General features: G+C 43.5%; 1 protein-coding gene across 6 annotated transcripts in view; it reads right to left on the bottom strand.

Moving 5' to 3' along the window:
• The window catches only part of NFIA (nuclear factor I A), a 248,415-nt gene that overhangs the window by 80,127 nt on the left and 143,595 nt on the right, over window positions 1-24,693 (bottom strand). For all 6 annotated transcript variants that reach the window (XM_050900560.1, XM_050900556.1, XM_050900559.1 and 3 more), the window contains exon 4: window positions 4,653-4,727. In XM_050900560.1, the coding sequence (XP_050756517.1) occupies window positions 4,653-4,727 (75 nt within the window). The remainder of the gene's footprint in view (window positions 1-4,652; window positions 4,728-24,693) is intronic.

The following is a 24,693-nucleotide window of genomic DNA, read 5'->3' as shown; positions in this document are numbered from 1 at the left end:
GAAGGCAGCAGCATCCTCCCTGCCCCTTGCAGCCGCCTGCCTGGCCCAGACGCACAACAGGAGCCGGGGCACTCCATACCTTGCCATAGGCATCCAGTATGTGCTGGGGTTCGCAGGACTTTCCCTGCAGTTTGTTTCCGCTGTACCTGGCCGCTGGATGAAAGACATGAGGAAGCTGTGTTTCCTCCGTTGCATCCACGCCTCCATGCCTGGAGTGGCAGCAATTACTTTAATTTCTAGCACTTGTCCGCCTGCCTCACGGCAAGGACAGCTTCAGCCCCTGCCTCCATTGCTAAAGCTGCCGCTAACCAAGTCTAGCACCCGCCGCATCCTGCAGCCTCGGTGTTGCAGGATCCCGAGCTTTCGAAAATGCCTTGGCCACAAAAGCACCTCTACCTGTGGAATTAGTGTAACTGTTTCAGGGATAATTTGCTGGACCATTTCTGTGTTTATACAGGAGCAGTAAGCAGTTGCTTACTGTATGCTTGTGTGCTTGTGGTTTCACTGGCTCATTAGAAGGATTAAAAGTCACCCCACTTGCTCCGTACAGCTCCTTACTGCAGACAGCTAACATCTTAAAACTCAAAGCGTGGCATTTTCAGTCCAGGGCGCAGTCAGAATTTCCTTGTTTATCAGCATGAAGAATGATGTCATTTTGACAAATAACACAGCACAAAACAAATATGTTTGATTTGGCTCTAGCAAATGTCCATAAATCCTAAATCTTTCTTCACATCCTAGGCAGTGCAGTTTATCTGGCTGCTTGAAGGACCTCCAAGGGAGGAGATCTTCCCAGCAGCTCTCTGCACAAGAGCACATGGTGCAGACTCAAAGCCAAGAGGGGAACAGCATTCCCCGTGCCTCTCTCCCTGCTCCAGCCTGCCACAGCCTCCCAGCCTCTGCCAAGCGAATGGGACTGTACACTTGGCAGTGGCTTGGCACCACAGCCACCTCTCTGCCGGCACCTTTTGCAGAGGGTATTCTCCAGTGCCCTGCAGATAGCTGCACACAGTGAGTGGAATATTTTCCTAACAAGGGTAGAGAGGGAGAAGGTTTTGCTCGGCCAACAGCTGGCTGTCAGTTCACAAAACCTGTACATCTCCAACGCTTCTGCTTCTGAGCCTTTTGTTGTCAGCCCAAACCTCTCTTAGAGATGGAAGAATAAAGTCTCTGTTATCTGAAGGGGTCTCCCCAGTATCTGGGGTGACGGACAACACTTAGAAAGGAGCTCACACCCTTTGCCGGCTAATAATGTAGGAGAACCGACAGCACGGTCTGCAACATCCTCATCAGATGGGGTGGAGAGGGGTCTATCTGTTTTTCAGATGAACATTTATGATCTACTTTCTCTATTTTACTAGGCTCTGCAAGATTCAGTAGCTGGGTAGCATTTAGAAAGAAAATCTACATCTATAGGACTGAAGAAAGCAAGTTTCTGTTACCAAAACAGTCTAGACTTGTTCAATAGCTCACAGAAACTGTGATGATCAGCACTGATGGGTAAGATAGATAATGGTAACAGCTGACCTTTTGCTTGATTAATTCACTCCCCAAATTTGCATGATGGAGACAACTGCCTATTACTTGAGACTCCTTGTCATGTGGACCTCTGGGAACTTTACTAAATAAACCCGGCACATAATTGCTACCAACAATATTTCATAAGATTAATTTTAGGTAACAGCAGCCACAGGCCGGTTAAAGCTGTGGGAAATCACTTATTTCTGTCATCATATTATCAAAAGCAAGCATGGAAAGAGGAATGACAATGGGCATACACAAAGATGACCTCTTTGTAAAGCAAACACAGACCACACTCAGGGAGAGAGCAGAGACTAAATGTGAGGGCCCACTACGGATAGGCAGGCTTGTTCCTTCCCTAGCCATGGTGGCTTCTGAAGGAGCAATGACTTTTTAGAAAGTAAAAACAAGAGAATGGACTGAGGACATTTTGATTACTCAAGCTACAGACTGTTAATAGCTGCCGGTGAGTCTGGATGATGGCTGTTCATAAGCTGAGCTCCCCAGCATGAAAGTAACACACGGACTGGTCTCAAATCAAGACATGGGAACACGTAGACAACCCAGCAAGGATTATATTGAAAAGCACACTCTTTAAAAGACCTTGCCTGCCAATTTAGGCAAATATGCAGCAATTACTTTGTTGCTCTGTTATGTTAAATATTCTTTGAATGTGAGCATGTGAATTCATACTGACTTCGCTGCGAATTTGTTGCTAGACTCTACACTAAACATATCCTACTGGGTAGCCACAGCATGTCAGGCTGTGGGCTTCTCAGACCTCATAAAGTAAACAAGGTTACGGCTGGTCAGTACATGTCTGGGGCATCTCCAAGGAAAATCCAGGGTGCTATCAAAAGCAGTGTAGCTAAATCAGTTGCTGGCACTCTTCCCTCTGAGTCAGTTCTGAAGTGATATCCCGATATGCTTTGGGGACACTATTTTTGGTAGAGGTGCTGGCTTGTACACAGGATATAGAACTGAGGTCTTGACCTCCCAGGATTATTAAAGAGCCTATGAAAAAGAGTGCAAACTCCTGTGTCTGGAACAGATAAAAGCTGAATCTTTTTATTTTGCCCACCAACACCTTCCTTCTTATTTGTGATAAAGTTCATGCCTGTCCTGCTCTTCCTGCGTGCAGGTGCCCCATCCTTGGAGGTCGTGCACTTCAACGGCAAGCAGAGGGAACATCTGAGACACAGTTCATAGTTTGCAAAACATGCTGAATGCTAGGATTTCTGATACACAATGTTTCAGTTTAGTTACAATAAAATATCATGGAAAATTAATAAGCATGAAACATGACGCTCATGAGGTCAATGCCAAACTCTCAGGGAGGCTGGGACTGGGGCTGGCTGTGAAGGCTGAAGTCCTGAACAGGGGCACTTTTCTAGCAGCCCTGTCCTATGCACACATGAAGCACGGCTGACAGAGTCCAGAGGCAGTTCTGCTGTGTAGGGCTCCTACAGTGAAGATAAGATTGCGGTGAAGTGGGATGCCTTGCGGAGGGGGAGGATGAATCCTTTGGGCTTCAAAAGCCTTACGCTGTCACACTGAAATAAAGTGACATAACACGGAGACGTTCAAAGACTGGCGATAACTTGGTTTTGTCCACCATGGCTGCAGGTACCAGCCAGTTAGTGTACACAGTACAGTGAGTTAGATGTCGAAGTCCCTATTTAAGCACTTCAGTAAGTGAACTGATTTGCAAATGTGCTGAGCACTCAGCAGCTCCTCTTGACTTCTAAGTCCTCTTAACTTTGTCGTTCTCACAAAATTCCCACCAGTTGTCAGGGAAGAAAACTCAGGAGGAATGTCTGCTTCAAACTTTTCTCTCTCTCTCTCCAGCGCATACAACTCTGACATTCATGTATCTCCCACTTGCCATGCTTTCCCTGTAGCATCCTATTTTTGAATATAAAGCTAATTTACTAGCTAGTGCAAGTCCTTCCGAAAGAGGAAATAAACCAGGAAAATCTTACAGAACCTCTGTGTTCTGACTCAAAACCACAGATTCTCTGCTAGGTTTGTGCCAGTTAGATTCCAGCCCCAGAAGGACTTCAACAACATGCTCGGAGCCAGTACACAAACAAATATTCCTGCTGTCTAGGAGGAGAACCATTTTTATCACTGTCTGTGCTAAAGAGATTGGTTAAAAACCCTAAGGTTTTAAAGGGGCACGTAGTTGAGTGGTTCACCTGGAGCAGTGGTAATTGGTGACAATGTGATGTTACTGCATAGCTCTACACTAGCTGCAGAAAAGATCCCCAAAGGACTAGTACCTATGGCACTGGCTTACCAGTAGTCTCTCTGCAAGAGACTGTCCATACTCTCTCCTTGGACTATCTGGATTATGTCATAGCAAAATACAATCAATGCACCTTTGATCAATGGAACAGGGTGGTGACAGGTACTCTTAATTCACTGTTGTTAGTGTGTATTGACAAGCCTGTAATGATCATGCTGCAGTGTGTCATTCATGCTGGGGGCATTAGCATTCTTTAAAGGTCAAAAAACAAATCCTTCTAGAAGACAGAATTCCATACAGTTAGTCGAAAACGCAGGCCTTGTGAAGTCAAGATGTATGCCTCTGCACAACTGAGATTATCGGAGCTGAAGTTGGTATAGTTGTTGGCATTATTAACGAGTTCATCAATTCGCAGGTGTACAAACACATGTACGCATAGCACGGATGAACACAATGTGCAAAAGCGGCATAAGAAAATTTCCAGGCTTATGTGTACAGATCATGTCATTTCTAGAGGTCTGGTTGAAATACGGTCCTTGGATCCTGCAAGGGATCCACCGGGTAAGCTGATCTCTGTAGGTGTTTATCTGCACTATGATACAGAGTCTGCCCATTTTCAGCTGCGTACCAGACGAGCTCATCAACTTGCACATGCAAGTTTGCAGAATTAAAATTTTTTAATTTACTTTTTAAAATTATGCTATTTTATTTTCCCACATTAAAAGATGTGGCACATAAACACTGCCCACTGGTGAGAATCAGGGACAAGAGACTCTCAGTTTTCAAGATGCTGTTTCTGAATTGGGGAAGGGGCACAATAAGAATCAAAGAAAAAAACTGGGATTGCAGAAACCACATAAACCGGCCACAAAATGATACTTACTTTGTGAGACTCTTACTAGCTCAGTCACACTGAAAACACCTGATGTGACAAAACTGTCCTGGAAGCCCAAATGTCCTAAAAAACAAACAGAGTGAGAGAACCGCGATTAGCTTTAAGCATTTAATGACAGTATTCTCAAATACTTTACTTTCATTTAGACTTAAAATGTGACATCTAATTTCCCACTTAGCAGTAATTATTGTTTATGTAGGTGGGTAACTAGTCATACAGCTATGTAGGCTGCTTTGTGGTTTCTATCTAGAGGTTAGGAAAGCTAACATGACACATCAGCAGGGAGATTTTTACATGTTAAAGCATCTCAACAGGAAATCTGAAACAAAAGAGGACTATTTTAATAAACGGTTACCTTGGATGACCCTTAATGACTTCACAATTGAAATTAAAATACTGTACCTAGGAAACAGACAGGACAGCTAAGTTCCATAATCGTTTTAAACACTATTCTCTAAAGAAACATCTGATCAGGATTATCTACCCATTCATTCAAACAAAACAAGATTTAAAGATGTACTCTTCATTTTTCTAAGGTTACACTAGGGAAATCTTAAAATAGCAGCTGGTTAAAAAGAATTAAATGAATGCCTTTCCCACAAAAAAAATATTCTAACATTTAAAACGAGCTTTCCAAAAGAAAAATAAATCTCTGCATAAGAAAAGTATTAACTTTGAGCTTTGGACTCTCTTTAGGAACCAGGGCGTACGCTTCCACGCTCGCTCCCTTGTGCAAGGAATGCCTCTACACTTGGTATCAAAATGTTATTACACTTTACATAACAGTATTTCCCTTCTTCTCTGAAAACATGCCTACCACCAAATGTTCATTTAATTTTCACGGGTATGATCAATTACAAAAGGAGCAGCTTTCGGGCTACAACCCAGTGTAAGTGTGTGGAGTGGGACACAGCATTTCACGCGGGACATATCTGGACTTCAGTTAGAGGTCTGCAGTTAGTCGGCCAGACTGACCTCCTGCTTTTGAAATCAGGGTCAAAGGAGAAATCTCAGGATAAAGAGATTATTAAAAGAACTGTAAAGTCCTACTTGTCCACAGGATAAGTGGCATACCTTTTTAGGTTGTCCTACTTAGAGTCACTGATTCCAGCGCATGCACACATGTATTATTGAATGTTTTGCAGGGGCACCATCTGCTCCGTTGTTAATTGTTTGTCAGATTCAGTACAATTTCCCTATGTTCGGTATATTCTACTGTACCCCACACTCATCCCGGCAATAGCTGCGCACCTTCCTCTAATGACCAGAGCAATAGAACTAATGCAAGCTGCACATTTGTTCTCCTGGCTTTGTTTTGGGGTTATTTAAAAAAAGCCACATATCCCATTGCCATTTCTACCTGCAGAAGGGGAAGTAAAAGAAATACATCTTGTGTGCGGGACTACAGAGAGTGACATGTCAGGGGACGTGTCAGGGAAAGGTTTGGGAGAGATCTGGAGGGAGGTCAGCCGTTCATCTCCAGCCAAGACCTCGGTGAATTCTGCTCCTGCACAGAACTTCCCTGTTTCTGTGAGGATCCTACAATGCCAGATGAACGCAGTCGCTAAGCTAACAGACTTGAGACAAGTTTCTACATCAGGCATGTTTTTATACTTCAGCAATAATGATGAGTTTTCAGCCTGTGTATATGTATATCTTTGGGCATCCTTGTGTATGTGTGTATACATATGTATTATGTACACAAACATATAAATATACACAAATCTGTCATGCTCCAGCTGTAGATAAATGTACTATAAAATATTGAAATTGATGCTGAAATTCAACACAAACAAATTCCTCAATCTGCAAACAAGGTTTTTATTTACATCAAGAGAATAAATTTTTCTCTACTTCAAACAGAAAAATGTTCTTAGAAGCTTTTATTTTTCCTTATTTTCAACTTAGAAATAGCTCTCAGATAATTGTAAATGCTTTTGCCTGATCTGCTCTGTATTTTACCATAATAAAGGTGATGACTACATCATTCTGCTTTTTAGAAATGGTTGCCGGCCATACACAACGTTTGTTCATTGACAATTTCCCAAGTATTTTTAATATGAAGATCTACTTTTCATATGCTGCAGCAGACCTGCCTATTGAATTAAATGATCTGTGAATTAAAAATAATTCTCTTAGGTCTTCACTGAAACCACTCATGTGCCTAAAATTAAGCATATGCTTAAGTGCCTTGCTGGATCAGGGCCAGGACGCTTACTACTCCGCAGAGCCCTTCGCAGGGAAGCCAGTCTATGCTATATAACTTCTCATACTGTGCTCATCATGGCAGTATCTGAGCAACTTCCAGAAGTGCATTCAGCAATGCTACGAACATCTGTCACGTGTTGTTTTTTCACAGTGCACCATACTGGCTCTGCTCTGGTGTCCATTTCCACCTCCATTTCTCAGGCAGGTTCCTATCGCACTAAGACTGAAGGTGAAATTTAAATATGGGAGTAAAAAACAACTCACAGCTACAGTAGGACATTTGGCTGATTTTTTAAGGGGAAGTCTAGAGCCCTTTGTAATCATCCAATAAAAACATGACTGTTGCACGGCTAACCGCGTTACCTTAACCTAGCAAACACAGGTAAAACCAGAAATGAAAATGTTGTGGAACGGTTTGAAATACATTCTAGCTCTCAGGGTCCTGCAGGGCATGAGAAAAGCTGAATAAGTTAGCTTGGGCCTGCTAACTTCATTATTCTTACTTTGCTGGGTATACTTGAAATGTCCACTTACTTCTGCAGGAACACTTCTTATGCATGTACATGTAATAGTAATCATTAAACAACAGCACGTCAATGAGAGTGATTAGATTTTCATCCTTCAATACTGAAAATAAACATTTCACAAATGAAAGGTGAATTTCACAATTCTCCAATTTGTTATTTACTTATAAACATTAGGAAATCAGGGGCTCGTCTCACCAATCATTAATAATATCTTGATACCCATAAAAGCAATGCCCTTGGCTTAGAGTTGTATCTTGAACTCATTTCGATGCACAGTTGGTCTGTGAATTTGCAGTTCAGTAGAACTCCATGAAAGCTTACAGGTTTGCCTGGATGGTTCAGATTGCAAAATCCAGGCCTAAGACTGTAGCTTTTGCTGAGCTGTGATAACAGTGCACCAAGAAAATGAGAGAAACAGGACAAAGAAGCTAGACATGTAAAAGAAGAATGACTGGGAAATAGCAGGATTGACAAAAAATGTGAAGTAAACATTTTGTGCCTATTAACGGGTCAAAATGCAAAAATATATCAATTTGGCTGTTCCACTTAATTCTGAATGAGAAAAAAATAGGTAAAGTCAAGCAATTACATATGCAGATGTTAGCATTAACGAGCTCCTTTACTGAAAAGATGATTAAACATCTTGAAAGCTTGCAAGATTTACTTTTCATACAGCACTTTACTGAAATACGTGCACTATGATACTTTTGCTAAATGTCCCAAAGATAGGACATTGAAATTGCTGTGTATGATCGGGTTATCTCCGCAGCTTTGTGTGACAGTCACATTTTGGTAGTAAAGCAGGTGTTCAAAATGAGGATGAGAGAATTTTTACTCACTTTATAAAAAACTAACAGAGCTCATTCACTGAAATTCTGAGTATAAATTAAGACACCTGGCTAGCCCAGGCAGGCCCTGACTCAGCAAAGCAGTTAGAGCATGTGCTTAATTTTAATCACATGCTTGACTAAAGCACATGCTTATTTGCCCTGCCAAATAAAGATGGGCTGACAAAGTTAAGCAGGTATTTAAATATATTGTTGAATCATTCCTTCAACCCAAGTCTAGGTGCAGCTAGGAGTTAGCTCATTACACAGGACCTCACTTTGGCTCACGAGGATGATTGTTTTTCCCCCAAGGCAGAAAAAAACCCAGGCTAATAAAACCAAATTGAATAAAGAAGATCAGGATACTAACTAATAAATAATATGCCATTACCCAATCACATGTTTGGTATAGCGTACAAACCCGATGCAACACTGTCGTAACAAGTACCACATGAAAAACATCTTTCCATAACTTGATGACTGCTTTAATTGGGGGGAAAATTCATAATGCGATTTACATATTCTTCTTTTAGATCCCAGTAAAGAAGCCAGAAGAAAAGGCTTGAATTGCTGGAGCCTAATTCTGATCTCAAAGAAGTTTTAAACAAGTCTTTCTACACTGATCAAATAGAGTTTCACCTAATTTTCTCCTAATTTACACTGGCAGAGGAGAAATCAGGATTAGGACTTGTTGTCTAATGCTATTTGTTTTGAATTATTAAGCAAACATTCCTATTTCAATGAGTAAACGTGTACAAAGGCAACTAACCTTCGTCCTAAAATCTAGTTTACAGGGAGAGTATTGTCTGCTTTCCCAATTAATGCTGTAAAAAGGAGTCTCAGACGCTGAGCTACCAATCAAGACCTTGTGTTGTAGCTTGAGAAAATCATGACTGATGCAATTACTTTTATGTAGAAAGTCTGAATATGGTCTATAGGTTAAAGTTCATTGGGTTATTGTTCCTTAATTGAATATCAGAAGATGTTTTCAAGGTGCTCAAGGTATTATTGTTATCTAATTAGCAGGCTTCCTTGTGTAATCCAACAGTATTATTTTTATTATAAAATAGTTAGATTGCACCATAAATATACAAGGTATTTTCTAAACAGAGATACAGCTGGTTTCCTGAAATCCAAGCTTAAATAAAACCGGGAAAGAGTTACTCCTTTGAAGATGAAAAAGTCCAAACGCAGTTATTTCTCTTCCACTACAGTCCGAGTGACAATGTATTAGGCTTTGGAGAACAGCTTTTTGGGAGACTTTGATTCCTTTTCAGTGTTTTGAAATTACACAAGTCCCCCAAACTGGCACTGAAGCCATTTCTAAAGCCTTTTTCATGTTCAGCATCTCACTATACATAGCCATCTTAAAACCTTAAAATAGTAATAATCAATTAGGGTCTCAAGCCTATTATCTTAACCGAATGCCTGATTAAAAGAAAAGCCCTCTCTGCTCAAAGTGCAACTTGATTCCTTTTGGTTTTATCCTCTCTCTAGATAATCCCATGTTTCACAAACAATGTGGAGCAATAATATTGATTAGAAAATTAATGTCTGTATCACACAGCACATGCAGGCCTTGAGAGAGGGGATGCTATCAGAGGGAACCCGGATCACCCCGAGGACTCCCGAAAGATTAGCTATTCCACTGCTGCACTGGCTGAGGACAATGGGAGTGACAGAGTTAGTCCTAATCTGCGTTCTCCAGCAAAAAGGAAAGGACAGAATGTGCGTGCTTCAGCCAAGACCTTCATAACATTTACACTCTGCTTAATTGGAAGGTGAGTTTATTAAGCCTGGGCTGACCCAGCCGCGGCAGTCCCACGACTGCACTCCCTTCCAGAAGCACGTCCCTCCGCACAGACACAGGGTCCTGCAGGCAGTCTGGCACAGCGGTCGTGTGCCACGTGCACCCACAGGGAGAAAGGTGCACCTCGCTTCTGGGAAGCGTCCACCTCCAGGGCAAGGGTGGGTGGCCGGGGGGAGCACCCCGGGCTGAGACCAGCCACTGCCCAAGCACTTGTACCTGCTCACCCTGCCCAGGGCAACAGCAGGATCTCTCTCTCACCAAGAGATACTCGGTCACTATCCCATGGTGGAAATGGAAAGCTAGATCCATGGGGCCAAACCGCATGAGCTAACTTCGTATCTAAAAAATAATGTGGAGATCGAAGAGACCATCTATCCCAGCCACAATACTCTGTCCAAGTGAATGTCTCTCCCATTCAGATGGAAGACAGCACGAGGGAGCTGTACACAGGCCTGAATATTGCATGTAGCTGTAACGAAATCTGCATTTACCAACAGACCCCAAATACCGATCTCCAGAGCTGGTCCAATGGCCTCATTTTAATTGCTTTGCACAAAATGCATTCCTCAAATTTGTAAATGATAAACCTTTAATGGTAAATCAGACCACATTTTTAATTCATTGACTTTTTATAGAAGACTTAAGCAAGATATTATACATCAAAGGTGATACAGAAACCTCTCTTGTTCCCTGACAAATGCTCCCACTTCTATTTTGGCTTGTTATTTCCAATTTAATTTTAATGCCACAGCAATAGCTCACCTTGGACAAATTACACATTTTCTTATGAAATAACTGCTGGGCCACATGTCACATATGCCGTTATTCTCTCCGGCTCGCCTACCTGCCTTTGGCTGAGGTTTTAAGAAGCACCAGAACTTTCTTTGTGGCCTATAGCAGGATGGATTAGACCGTCCAGGCATGTCGTGTTAGCACAATAGAGAAACACTTTTAAGACTTTAAAGTCATGTAATACAATTCTAGGCTGGATCTTTCTTGTTAAAAAAAGTAGAATGGGAGTGATTGAAAGAGAAAAGGGCCAATATTTGACAACAGAAATCAGCATAACCTCCTAACAGCGGCAGTCATGGATGACTGCCCTTTGACCCGGGGAGATTATGTGGGATTTCAATGACAACAGCTGGAAGTGAGCATGTGAGAATAGAGAACACAGATCTGAGGCCTCCTACAAAAGACTGCACAATCCCTGCCCAGATCTGAGTGTTGATTAGAAATTGTTTCCTGGTCCTGGCTTAATAGAGTGTGATAATGAAAGTTTTGTTAACCCTTCACAATATGTAAAACCATTGGTCAATGATTTGCCTTTTTGGTTTTTAGCTAAAAAGTCTGTATCTAGCAGACAGTAAAATTGTGAAGCGCTGCTAGTTTTCATTGGTGCGCTTCTGATACCAGCGCTCAAGTTCAGCTCCGTTTCCATACGGTCTGTATACTCTTGGTGGCCATCGGGAATCAACATCTGAAGGTGCTGGGAGGTGGCTCCGAGAAAGGACTCTCATGCCTTTGCTAGGGGATCCACCCGACCCGCCACGATGGGCGTTCTCCAGAGGTGAATCAGAACAGAAATACACATGTAATGTCTCACTGCGCGTTGCCTTTCATACTCACGGCATTTTAGAATCTCTAATAATAACAATGCCTAATTATTATTTCAACATGTGTCATATTGAGCTCCAGAGTCTGGGTTGCAAATTAATAAACGTGGACCAGAGCAAATGTGGCATCAGGCTGGCTGTGTCACCAACAGCCTGATCCTGCATGAATCCACAGCAGCTTCAGCTCCTACGAGATTCAGCTCATTTTGTATTTAAGTGCAGAGATAGTGGAATTAATGGCAACTTATTACTGTTAATGAACCGATCATAGATTGGAATCAATCATGTCAGGTTTTGTCCAAGTGGAGGGCACACGGGTAGTTCCTTTCTTTTGAAGACAAAGGTCTTCTTGAAACATTGAAAGCCCTTCAAGTTCAAGTTAAGGACCTTGTGCAATGGAAACCATTCCACGATCTAAGACGTCTGGTGTGGTTTTTCATTTCTGATGACTCCTAACGTTACAGGGTACTTTTCGGTACTCATGTGGGTGAGAAATCAGTTAAATACAGTTCTTTGATATAATGATAAAAATTTAGAGTCTCCCTCGCTACCATATACTCGATTCGATAAATAAATCGCATTAATACCAGTAGGGGCCTATAGCTTGAAAAACAACAGATGTCTTAAATTAGCATATTTCTGTTTCAGGTCCTCAATCCAAAAAGCAAATATTAAAGAAAAGAAGAAAACTCATTATAAATGGTCATACTCATTTGGCAGCTTATAAAATAATGTGCCTCCTCAAAAGCCTTTCGAAGTAAATGAGATGAAATCTACCCTGGGATAATAATTCTAGAATATTTATGGCATCCAACAATAAAAAGAGTAATAAAAAGAAAAGCCTGCCTCCCTGAAAATAATAATATGAAGGAGTTATTTATCTTCATATTTTCATATCAACCCTGGTTACAAGAGCAATGACAGCTGTGATCTCCAAGGTCTGTGGTGATATTGCCAGTTAGGCTTCGCTGTTCGAAGCATGACTCAGTGTCCAAATGAGCGCAGAGAAACCACCCGGTTTCCCTGAGCTTACCGGGGATGCTGACGGTATGTGCTGCTGCAGGGCGCTCCCTGGGCTGCCAGCAACGGGCACCCACCCACCCTCTCACTCTTGCAGGCGAATGATAAATACGGGCACTGGAGGGGGAGATACGAGAAGGTGGGTACTGCCGTCCCTGTTCCTTTCTCCCTGCAAGGCCTTTTTAAAATGAAAGCCCCAATGTCACGAGCTAGGCATCGCATTAACCTCAGGACCCCCCAGAGAGCTGAAAAACCTCCTAAAGAGAATGATGTAAGGATAATTTCTTTTCAGCTGGTCATTTTTTGATGTCAGCATCATATTTCTGGTACAGCCTGGAAACATTGGTTTCTACAACTCGTTTGTCTGGAGCAGATCGCACACGTTCCATCAACTGTCCTTGCTCCTCTTACTCCTCATCAAGTATCAACTGAAATTTTGCCTCCTGAATTTTGTTGACTGACTTCTAGGAAGCTGCTGGCAGAAGTAAGGGCTTGTATGAGCCGATGCTGGGGCTGCATGCCATAAGCGTGACATGTAGCCATGTTCTGGTCTTCAGACCGATGGAGCATGCCTCAGTACATGCAGAGTTTACTTGGGTTTACACTACTTCAAATTAGAATTTAGCTACAGTATTAATGCCATAAATATTATTGTCAATGCTGTGTGAAGAACATCAGTGTGAAAATAAATGTAAGGATATTTAAAAACTGGTGTGGAATACTTAGGTATTCAGACTAATCACGGACTGAAATAAGCACATTTGTTTCAAATCCTGTTTATAGCACTGCAGCCCCTCCCTCCTTTAAATCTTCCTCTTAACCATAGTGATGTTTATTGAATACCTGTCATTTCTCCAGCAGCATGTGCCAACAGCGGCTCACCAGTGCCAGGCTGCATGAAAACCCTTCTGTCTCCTATTCTCCAAGGGGCTCCCTTAGATCAACTACTCACCATACCCAATACACTGAAACCCATAAATTTGCAGATACTGCAGTCAAAATTCTTAACAAGAAAGTGCACCCATTTTGCCCAGTGTAGCATACTGAAATATCACATGGTGAGAAGCATTTCTCACCATGTGTAAACTGTCAATTTGATTTGAAATTAAAATTTTTGATTAACATGAGCATTTCTGAGCCTCCCGCTGGCAGCAGCCCTATTGCTGAAAAGTGACATGATTTGTGACACACATGCTGTACAGAAGCCCCATGCCAGCAATTGTTAAACCCATTTTCATTCTGCTTTAATACGGTATGACACTCAGGAAAATAATTTTAATATTTAGGAGAAAGAGGGTAAGGGCTTAAGGACTGAAGTCTTTTATGGGTGTAAAGCAGGATTAGAGCAGCACGAAAAAACAGCACGGAGGTCTCCCCGTCTCACAAGTCATGTCTCTTTTCAGCAATAGGGACCATCTGCAGGAGCCTAAGAAAGGTCCACGGTGAAGCACAAAGCCTTCTTTTAAATCCAGTTGATATTTCAAACACAGCATGAGGTACTTTCCACCTATGAATGCCGAGATGCTTGTGTATGGGGAAATGCTTGCAACTTCAATAATTAAACCCTCTCGTACGGGAGGCAGGATTTTCTGGTTTCCACGGTGGTCTGTTATTGTTCCATGTTTATCGTTTCCCCCCAGGTATCAGTGGTCACTGGAGATACTAACATTTATACGGTGAATTACTTATGAAAGAGGAAAGTTTTGTGACTATTAAGACTTTTAAGCCCAGGAATCTACCTCTTCATCAGGGTGGTGGGAAGATTTTTGTTAGTTTAAACAGCTACCAAGTGAACACAAGAAACGGGACACTTTTGTGGCAACAGATTTTAAGGCTATGATATACGCATGCAGAAGACAAAAGTTCAGTGGGGATTTTTATAAACGTAAGCCTGTGTCACTGTTGCAAGCTGCTGACTCAACTGTGTCACCTGCGTATTTCTCAGAGTGGATCATTTTTTTTCCAGTAACATCATGTTCTGAGGAAGTTTATCATGAAACAAGTATCACGAACAGTCATTCTGAGCAGCAGAACAGCATTGATAAGTGTCGACACGCATCTGACTTTTCTTTGAGCTCCTAACACTATTCATCACATTAAACACTCAGCTCTGCTGGACTCTATGTTCCTAGTAAATACAGAGCGATTTCTAATTGCCATAATGCAGCAAGTTAAAAAAATGTAGTATTTTAAAAATAATTTTAGATGGTGAAATGAAATACCAGGATGATTCAGATGCCCTGGAAGTATTCAGTCCTGAACATAAAGCCGTGGGCTCATTTATGTTAATAACAGCACTCGAGGATTCAATCTGCATGAAAAACACGGTCCTCAATAAAGCCATGATATATAGTTATTGTAAGTATGCAGGTTCTTTTAAATAAGCCTTAAGTTTAAATAAGCGTTGTGTGTAAATATCTAGTTTTAATTAGTATATTGCCAAGAAATTATACAACTAGACTCAGCGATGCTGTAATTATTTTAGGATCTATAAAACCCTCCCTCGGCTGGTGGTAGCTAAGTGTACCTTCCAAGGTTACTCTGCAGACACGCTCGGAGCTGAACCGAGGGAGTCTGAAGCCCTGTGGACACAGAATTAGGGGGCTATAAAAAGAGGTGCTGTTTTTTTTTTTTTAATTTGCACATTAGTTTATAGTTATAGGAATAATCCACATATTCAGAGCATGTGGCAGAATTCTTTAGAAAAGCCCAGCATCCAGGAGGAGTCGGTGCAGCCAGGGTCAGGCGAGGGCAGGCAGCTTTCCTGCCCTGCTTTGCTGGGCGATATGGACACAAGCCCCGGCGACTTCATCAGCTGTTTCCTCTCATCCTCCCTTCCTGGCACTCTTCACACCAAGGCACTTTTAAAAGACTGTGGCTGGACACCACGATAATAGAAGCTGTAGAAATATCTGCTGAAGATTAGATAGTATAAATGTGACACAAAAATAAGGATGCTGGGCATGGAAGCTAAGTCACAAGGATCAGCCAGCTCCACCTTTGCCCACAGGCTTTCCTCTCCCTTCAGAGTTGCTTCTTACACCTCCTCTGCTGACACCTCCGGAGAGCAAACTTTAATTCACAATAAACCCCATGCAAATCATGTTACTCTATTTATCTATTGTCCTTTCCATTGTACTGCTTGGAGTTTTCTCTCCAGAAGGCTGTTACTCCTTTATTCTTTGTACAGAACAATAATCTCCTAACTTCGATAAATTTTAGTCCCAGGTAGTCTGACTTCCATTAGGTTTACATGTTAGTTATCCTTGTGGCTGGGGAGGGAAGAGACTTTCCACTAGTCACGGCATGACAACACACATACAGTCTGTCCTTGACTGTCCACATTACTGGGCTCGTGAAGTTCAGTCAGGGCCACCCTGAGAGATCCCTGCATAGAAGATGGGGGGAACTTCAGGAGCTTTTCTCCAGCAGTGCCTGGGCTGTCTCACCTTGGGCAGCAGGGTACCAAGGTAAGTCTCTGGAATAAAGCTTTGATATACTGGTGGCAGAAAAGACAGAAAGGGATGGGTCTGGAAGCACAGTAATGCTTGTCTAGGGACATGTCAAGCTTGCACAAGACCTAGAGCACAAAACTTGATGCTTACGGATGCAGGTTAGGCGTAGGCAAACACCATGTGCCCAACAAGTCTGGGCTTACAACTCCTGTCCAGATAGCAGAGTGACACCCAGTGCAGCGTCACCCTCTCCATAGAGGCACTGCATACTGAGGACTGGGAACTGAAGGGGTTGTCCTCATTGCCTGCTAGCAGAGAATAAAGTGCCTCCACCGAGCGCAGATTCTCTGGGTGGGCCACCAAGGTCTGCACCAACTTCACCTGAGTTAGGCAGGACATCTCCAGAGAAGAACAAAAGGGTGGAATGACTAGCAAAGGCACCGATGAGTCTCCACAAGGAACATGTCACCCCCTCATCTGCCTCTGACTGACTCTACTGGCAGTATGAAGATGCACGGGCAAAGCACTGCACACTCCTAGAAGCAACACAACCCCTCCACTGGGTGATCCAGGCTCTCCTGTCTCATAGCCCAGGCTCTGCCAGGTCTCTGCCTCCTGCAAGCATTGAGGAGGAAGCCCCACAGACTTATCAACTGACTTCCCAAGGACTGATGCCCTTGGGGTTAGGCAGGCAACTACGCTTACAGACAGCAGTGGAGAACCCACAGTGTATTAGTGGATAATTCCCCCAGCCAAGTCCCAAACTAGCAGCATAAGTCCAGTGGGAAGAGACTGCTGGATATGGAGACCAGCAGCAGAGCTCTGCATGATGACTGAGACTCTCTTTCTGTTTTATTCAAAGTTTGTGTTTTGTAGGGCAGGATGCCCTGTCTACATTCCTTTACAGACGAAGAATGGACATTTATTAACAAGTACTCGGGCGGACAGCCCGAAACTCTAGACTCCTGGCCTGGGACTGTACGACAGAGAGGGCCAGTGACCCCCATTTGTGTTTACTGTACTTCTACAGACACATGTTGGTGTGATAGGGGCATTCACTTTCCCAGGTTCAGGCCAAGGTCAGGCCAGAACACAGACCAAATTTATTTTCTCTGTGTAATCTGCTCAGACTGTAGCCCAAACAGGGCCTCCAAATTCACTAATTGTGAGTGTATTGTGAGGGATTCAAGATTAACAAAGCAAACAGAAGGGACAGAGAGAGACCTTCTTAGTCCTTATCTAATTTCATGTGCTCATCCCCTGTGTGGCAGATATGGTGGTTCCAGGGGAGGTGCCTCAAGGAACTGAGATGACAACGGTAGGATGTCTTGCCCCAGGAGGCTGCCTCCAGCAACTTGGACACACTCTTGGTATAGAGGTGAGGACCTGAGATGAATCTGTTGCTAGAGGCTGGGTTGGTCAACTGAGCCTATGCAGTCCTCTTCCCATGGTAGAAGGCTTGCCTCTCTGGACCCTCTTACTCCTCCCCAGCAGTCAGTCTTGTGTGGCATAGTGCGATACACAGGGATGCAGAAATGTGGCAGTGGGGTGGAGTCCCTATGTCAAATGCCCTATCTGCATGTATTTGGGACAATCTGAAGATACCGCAAGGGCTAGGACTTCAAATTTGGACCACGCTTAGCAGCCTGGCTCACCTGCCCTGTGACACCCTTCAGGCTTGTTCTAACAGTACTCTGCATGTAAAGTATGAGACTTTGTACCATGACTGACTTTACATGAAAGGCAGACCTTTTGGTGATGAGCAGCAGTCGAGCAGGCAGAAAGAATGAAAATGGAAAAGTAATTCCAATCACAGGGACCTTTACATTAAACTAAAGCAACTCAGGTAAAAAGGAAACCCATCCATTATGGTTTATAATGCATAAATATCAATTTCTTCTCTGTTCCTTCTTTGCTTGCATTACTGAAATACAGAAATAAAGGAAAAAATAATGATGGATGGATTTTGGAAGACTCAGAGTTCAACTCAGGATGGATGTGATCCCAACATTTCAGATTCTTATCTCATCGTAATTGGAATAGCTGAACCTCTCTTGTCTGCAAAATTAAGCAAGACATCCTGTGAGAATGGGCTCTTTTCACAGCAGTTTAGTCCCCAGACGCATAAAAGAATGAAAACAAGAAATGGAACAGAACATTTTTACTTTTGAGTAACGGCTTCATTTGGGCAGTTTAGAACAAAACTTCACTGGAAGAGTTGAGGAGGAAGTTCTTGCTGCCAGTATGCCCATCCCTAGACACATTCTTCCACAGAGCACATAAACACTTCTCTAAAATGATAATTTATCTAAGAAACTCCCATTTTGTAGAATTCAAGAGAAAAACAGAAAGGGAAGAAAGTACACGTGGGCAGTAGATACGCTGTCTACTCTTCTACCCCAAAGAAATCATTCAACCAAGTCAACGTGCCCTGCTAGATCCACCTTTGCTCTTGCAGCAAACTCTTTCTTTGCCTACTCTGGCTTTTCCGGATGAGCAGGAGAGGGGTGAGTGACTTCCTCTAGCAGCAGAATCTCAGGTCCAGAGCAATTACAGCATTAGCCTGAAACATCTCAGTTTTAAACCTCCCTGAGGTTCAACAGAGAGAGAGATGAATTCCCAGAAGACCCAGTATCTCCACTGATTATAGAGGGAGAGTGAGGATTTTAGGTTCATAGCTGGTGCCTCATTTTAATACCTAATGTTAGGTGGGATGAAATCCAAGCCTTAGTCCATATACCGTGTTAGCATAGAGCTGAAAGAAAATTTACTTTCCTCCCCATATCTTGCCACAGGCAATCTCTCTTGACATGCCATGCTTCTCTATCCTTACTTTTATATCTGGCTACTTTTTTGTTTGTTTTTTAAATTCAGACAACTGTAAAATACAAGTATTGCTGAGTTATCCTTGTGTTCCTGTCCTTCATCTGGTTCATTTGCAGGAGGGAATAATGATCTGTCACCAAGGTAAATTCATTACCCGGCAGATAATGCCACAGTGTTTCTGCTGCCCATTTCACAGTAAGACATTCTTTTTCAATGATGTTGCATCTCTGTTCTCGTGGGAACAGTTTACGGCTGACATAGCAATAGTAGTAATAACAACTTACATTTATATTGTACACGGGATGATCTTTACTTCTCTCTCCTTCTAACAGTGGACGGCTCCCAGTCCTACTGCAAATGCATCCTTCATGGCCGTGACAGACAGAAATCTGGATTCACTAATACTGGGCTGCCTCTTCCTCAGCGGTTTCCTCAGGTTGTCATATCCTTTGCAGCCCCTTTTATTATTGCTTTAAATTGAGCTGTGGGCCACTACCATACCACTGCTCTAAGCCTTCCCTCACAAAAATCTGTGGGGTTCCCCTCCTGCCTCAAAACCACAGCCACCTCAGTCCATCAAGCTGCTGTCCATCCTCTCCTGCTTCTCACCTCTTCCCTTCCTCCTGCAGCTCAAGCTATGGCATGCTCTGCTGTACGATAAAATTGGCTCCCCTCTGTATGGCATGGGGGACATGGCTAGCTCTCTGCATTCTGCTATTGGAAACTTCCTGAAAGCGAATTCCCTGATTTTTAAGGACTTTGAGGTATAACATGTGGGAAAATTGCAGGTGGTCTGCACTGCAAAGCTGGTCAGGTGGGGGCACCCCCCAAACACCAGCAGGTTTTCAGATGGGGATGCAGCTGTCCAAGAGCCTTCTGTTACAGATAAGATTTTAAGAGTAAGGAACCGAAGTAGAAAGATAACAGGGACAGAGGTCTAGATTCTCTGTGAGTGAGTGTTACAAGCTACATAAGAAGTATTCCTCCCTTATGATCCTGGAAGAAGAAATGCCAGGAAAGGGTTTGGCTCACTGCGGTCTGAAAGATGGTGTTGACATCCTTGTGCCTGACTAGTAGGAAAGTGCCGGCCCGTACCCTGCCTCACCCAGTGAGACGCTGCACCACCAAAGCACCACTTCTCCCTCTGTCACCCAGCGCTGCAGTGGACTGGGGCAGGGGGGCACTGCTGGGGGCTGCCACGGCAGTGAGCCCACGGGAGGGGACACCGCAGCCAGGGGTTGGGGTGCCGGCCGTGTGTTCTGCAAAGGCCAGAGAGAGAGAAGAAAAATATTCAGATTCCCAGTAGCAGCCCTATCATTTTCTTGTGCTTCCTTTTGCCAGTGACAGAAGCGAGATGCCAGCTCCTCATCCCAGAGTGTGGCTTGCAGTGGATTCCCTTGCTTCAAGTACGAGTGAGGGAGGGTGGGAGGTAATGATTAGAGACACTCTAAAATGATTACATTAATTGAATCTTATGAAAATGGAAAACAATGGCAGTGTGTAATAATAAAAACCCACTATAACCACGTACATCTCTTGTTTACTAGAAAGTGCTTCACTGACTACAGATTTATTCTGGGGCACAGCAAGTAACTTTTCTCCTTTAAATTTAATCAGCCCTTTTTTGCCCCCCCCCCCCCCCTTTTTTTTTTTCCTTTCAGAGAAAAATACCAGCTATCAGATCTGTGTTTCCCATCCACTCCTAAGACTCCTCAGTGCAGTGCCTGGAGGTGATAGTGTGAACTCACTCAAGAATGTGAAGGCATTTTATAAATCATTTGGTTTCAGCAAGAGGGGGAGAAAGGGAGAAGGCAGAGGGATGATATAGTTTACAGCACATACTCGGCAGTAACTCCCAACTGTCAAACTTCAGCATTTTCTTCAGTTGCAACAGTGGTTAACAAAAAAATGTTAAGACAGCAGACATGAAATGCACATAGTAAGCAGCACATTTAATCAACTGGCACCTTTCTACCACCCCACTGCCAAAATCTATCCGGACACTATCACAACCCAGAAAAAAGTTGTATAACTGATGATACGGCACTGACAAGAGAAAAAGGAGCAGAAACGAATAACATGAACTGCTGTAAACAACTTGTGGCGCCCTTTGTGTGCAAGATAACAATAGCAGAGTTAAAGGAGTATGTTTACAAGCGTGGCTCACTCGCCTCACCTTCCTCCTGCCCCCTTTTGCCATGCTCGCTACGTCGCTCCTGGGAAAATATTTGTGAACCATTGCAAATAGTCTCCTTCTCACTTTCCAAGAAACGGATCTGGTATTTTTCCATTTCAGTCACACTACGGCCAGGCTTCGGAGGGGATTTTATTCTCGCAGCTCTGTGAGAGTCACCCTAAACTTTCTTTCCATTTCCGATCTAGCAACTTTTGCAATTAAAAAGTAGTATCTGCAATTAAAAAACAGTATCTGATTAGCTATAGAAGTGATGAGGCTTTTTCTGGGAGCCTGGTCTCACCAAGGTGCCCTCCGTTGACAACAGCAACAGTCCAGCATACAGCTTTCATGAGCTGTGCATTGCTCTTCATGTGCGCCTCTCTGCTCGTGTACCCAACTTCAGATTTACAAAATTAAGGCTACTTGGAAAGCACCTGATTAACCCATGAATCTGCAGTATATGCAGATATACAGATTTTTTCTGAGTGTGCAAACCAAATATGAGTATGAAGGTTGGAATCCATTTGAATGAAAATCACCTTGTACCTGTAAAACCAGGTATGATTCATCCAGGCACTACACCACACACAGAAACCAGAGGAAGGTGTGAAATAACGACATACATTTTCATAGTGTATATATATATTTGGAAAGGCCTAGAGTCAACAGAATACCTCCTGCGTTGGTCAGGAAGTCAGAACAAAAGAACACATGAGTGCGAGCGAGAAAGCACGATCCCTTATCGCAGCTCTCAGCGGTGGCCCCGTGCTACACTCTGACATTCACGGCCGAATGAACCAAGCTCTGGCTGAAGCAGCAGAAGTTTAGGTGCTGATGGTCCCAGATACGGTGAAGGATAAGTGTGTAAGTAGGAGGAAAAATATGGTTTGTTATGATGGTCCAGGCTGGATGGGACTCGAATCGTGGGGGACCTCTGATGCTCTGGGTGGACTTGTTGAGCATCAGAAAGACATTCCCCCCTCGGCTGCCAGAGACGGGCAGTCTGCCATCCACCAACACACCGCTGCCACCTCCACCTCAAGCAGGAGAGGAGGATGCTGCGGCTGGCCAGCAAATGCTGCCTTCAGCCCCTTCTGTCTCCTGCAGCTTGCACAGCGAGAGAGCCAGTGCTTCACCAGCTCATCTGCAGAGCACAGCTCCCAGCACACATTTTTAACTTCCAGTGGTTTGACCACAGAGGGCAAAACTTTGGCCAGGGAGTGCTTCCGATTGCATGAGAGCAGCGGCGAGTCAGGCTGGATTTTGCTGTTGCGATCTCTGAGTGGAGGGCTCCCACTCACTTCAACAGCCGACTGGCACTGCTGCAAAGAGACACTACCTAAATAGATGTGAAGTAATGAATACTTCGGATAAGCGACTGATTTCAGAGTGTGCTTTTATCCACAGGCCCTGTATTTATAGTTCAAGCCTTTTCAATTAATACGCACACCCTAAAAGAATTAAACTACTAATTATCACATTTTACCGTGGTTCACAGAACTTTCATCAGATCTAGTAAATGAAATCACGAGTTCAGCAGAAGAAGCTTTACTGCGCCAAATTATGTCAAGGGTATATCATGTTGATAATAAAAGATCACTTGGTTGGAAGCCTAACCTAGAAGGTTGGGGAGGCGTAAAAAGTTCACATTTTGGATCATGCTGCTCTGGTGTGGGCGTTTTGTGTTTTTTTTCTTGGTTATTGTGGAAGGCAATTTTCCTGCAAGTAAAATTTTCCCTTTGTCTTACATTACAGGCATTAGGAAATTCTTACATCGAAAGACAAATAGATAGGTTTGGGGTTTTGTTTTGCAAGTTAGGCCTTGGCATCACATTCTCTTCCCACTAATAAACTCCCCTCTCTACTGGACAGAAAATTAAAACGATGCCCATACCACAAATAAACTTCTTTCCCTAAGTGCCCAGCTTCTTGGTGGGCAAGCGTGGTATTCAAAAGCATCCTTCAGCCTGTGGTCCGCTCAGGCGGTAGCAATTACTCTGACGCAACACAACTCTCAGCTGTTAATTAAACAGCAAGTCTCTCAAGAAGACATACGAAAAAAAAACCCGGTTGTAGTGAAAACTGGAGATTGCTCACAGCTCCATCTGCCCTTCCCAGGGCCCCAGGAGGACCGGCTGAAGTTAGCACCCAGGCACCTCTCAACATGCAAAGGTGGGACATGGGTAGAAGGGGCCGGCATGGGGTCAGCGCCCTGCCATGGCTGCCTGGCCCCAGCCCGGCACTGCGGCAGAGCAGTGGGCAGCAACCTGGCACTGCTGTGGGGCAAAGAAAAGCCTTGGCCCTGCAGAGCAAGGGAGGGAAACTCGCCTCACCGTGGCACGGGAGCTTCCTCGGAGGGAGCTCCTGGCCAGCCCATTTCCAAGCTGCCCTCTAGATGGCCCTTGCTGTTATCTTGCGGATAAATACACGCGGAAAGGAATGGAACGGAGCAACAGAATAAAAATATATTTTGAAATGACTTAGAATAATTGCAGCTGTATTTATGCACCTTATCCACTGGAAAGGTTCATTGCCTTTTTCTTGTACACACATATGGAGAAATAAAAACATATACTCTAGCCACATTTTTATTTCTCCTTTCCTTTGCAGCATTCAGCCACTCCAAGCGTAATGAACGTTTCATGTCTTTCAAGCACTGCTTTGTCATGCTATAAGCATTCATTTCATGCTTTGAATATTTCCTGTCATACTCGCCTTGGATGAATTTTTTGTGGGAATGCTTTGCTTGTGAAGGTTAATGGTTAGCAGCAGTGAAAACTGAAGTCCTCTGTCAATCCTCAAGTCTCAAACACTGCAGGTCACTGATGAGAAAGGCTCTCCACTTGGCCCCAGCAGAGGCTGCAGAACTGACCCTGATTGACGACTGCGTATCTCACCCGATTGACAGTCAACACCCTTCGCTGTTGCCGTCACAGGGTCCCTTCAAGAGAGTGCCAGCTACTGATAAGCAGGCTAAATCCTGAGCCTAGCAGAGGACCTGCTAAATCCTAGAAATGGTGTAACTGTGCCTCACAATCTGGACCACAAAATCATTTGACTTCGAGCACGAATCTCAATGAAAATATGGTAATATAGGAAAAAATGGTGTTTTCTTTCCTAATTCTTCAGATGCTTCTTCACAACAGTCATGAAACTGGCTGGGAAATACAGCTGGATGCTGCAAAGTTTCAGTTCTAGACTATTATGATTAAAATACTGTATTTCTAGTTCTTGTTGGAATCTATCTGTAATGAAATAAGATGAAAACAATGCAAGACTAAATCACACATAAGTTAAATTTATAACCAGACATATCTGCTTTTGTTTCCTTGGGAAATGCTGGCTCTCAGAACTGCCTACATGCACTCTCTCTCTGGGGGTGATGAAACACAGGTTGGACCTCGTCAGACCTTCGTCAGCTGATGGGTCCCGTTAGAATCAACAGCTGATTCTGTCCAGCCCGCAGGAAGGCAGAAGAGACCAGTCCCACCAGGGCTCCCCTGCTCGGCCAGAGCTTTCAAGCCCGGACAAAGTTCCCCATTGCTGTTCCCGGCAGACAACGTGATC

This window comes from Gymnogyps californianus, chromosome 8 (assembly GCF_018139145.2).
Source record: "Gymnogyps californianus isolate 813 chromosome 8, ASM1813914v2, whole genome shotgun sequence".
Lineage (NCBI taxonomy): Eukaryota > Metazoa > Chordata > Aves > Accipitriformes > Cathartidae > Gymnogyps > Gymnogyps californianus.
This window is presented reverse-complemented; position numbering and strand designations above follow the sequence as displayed.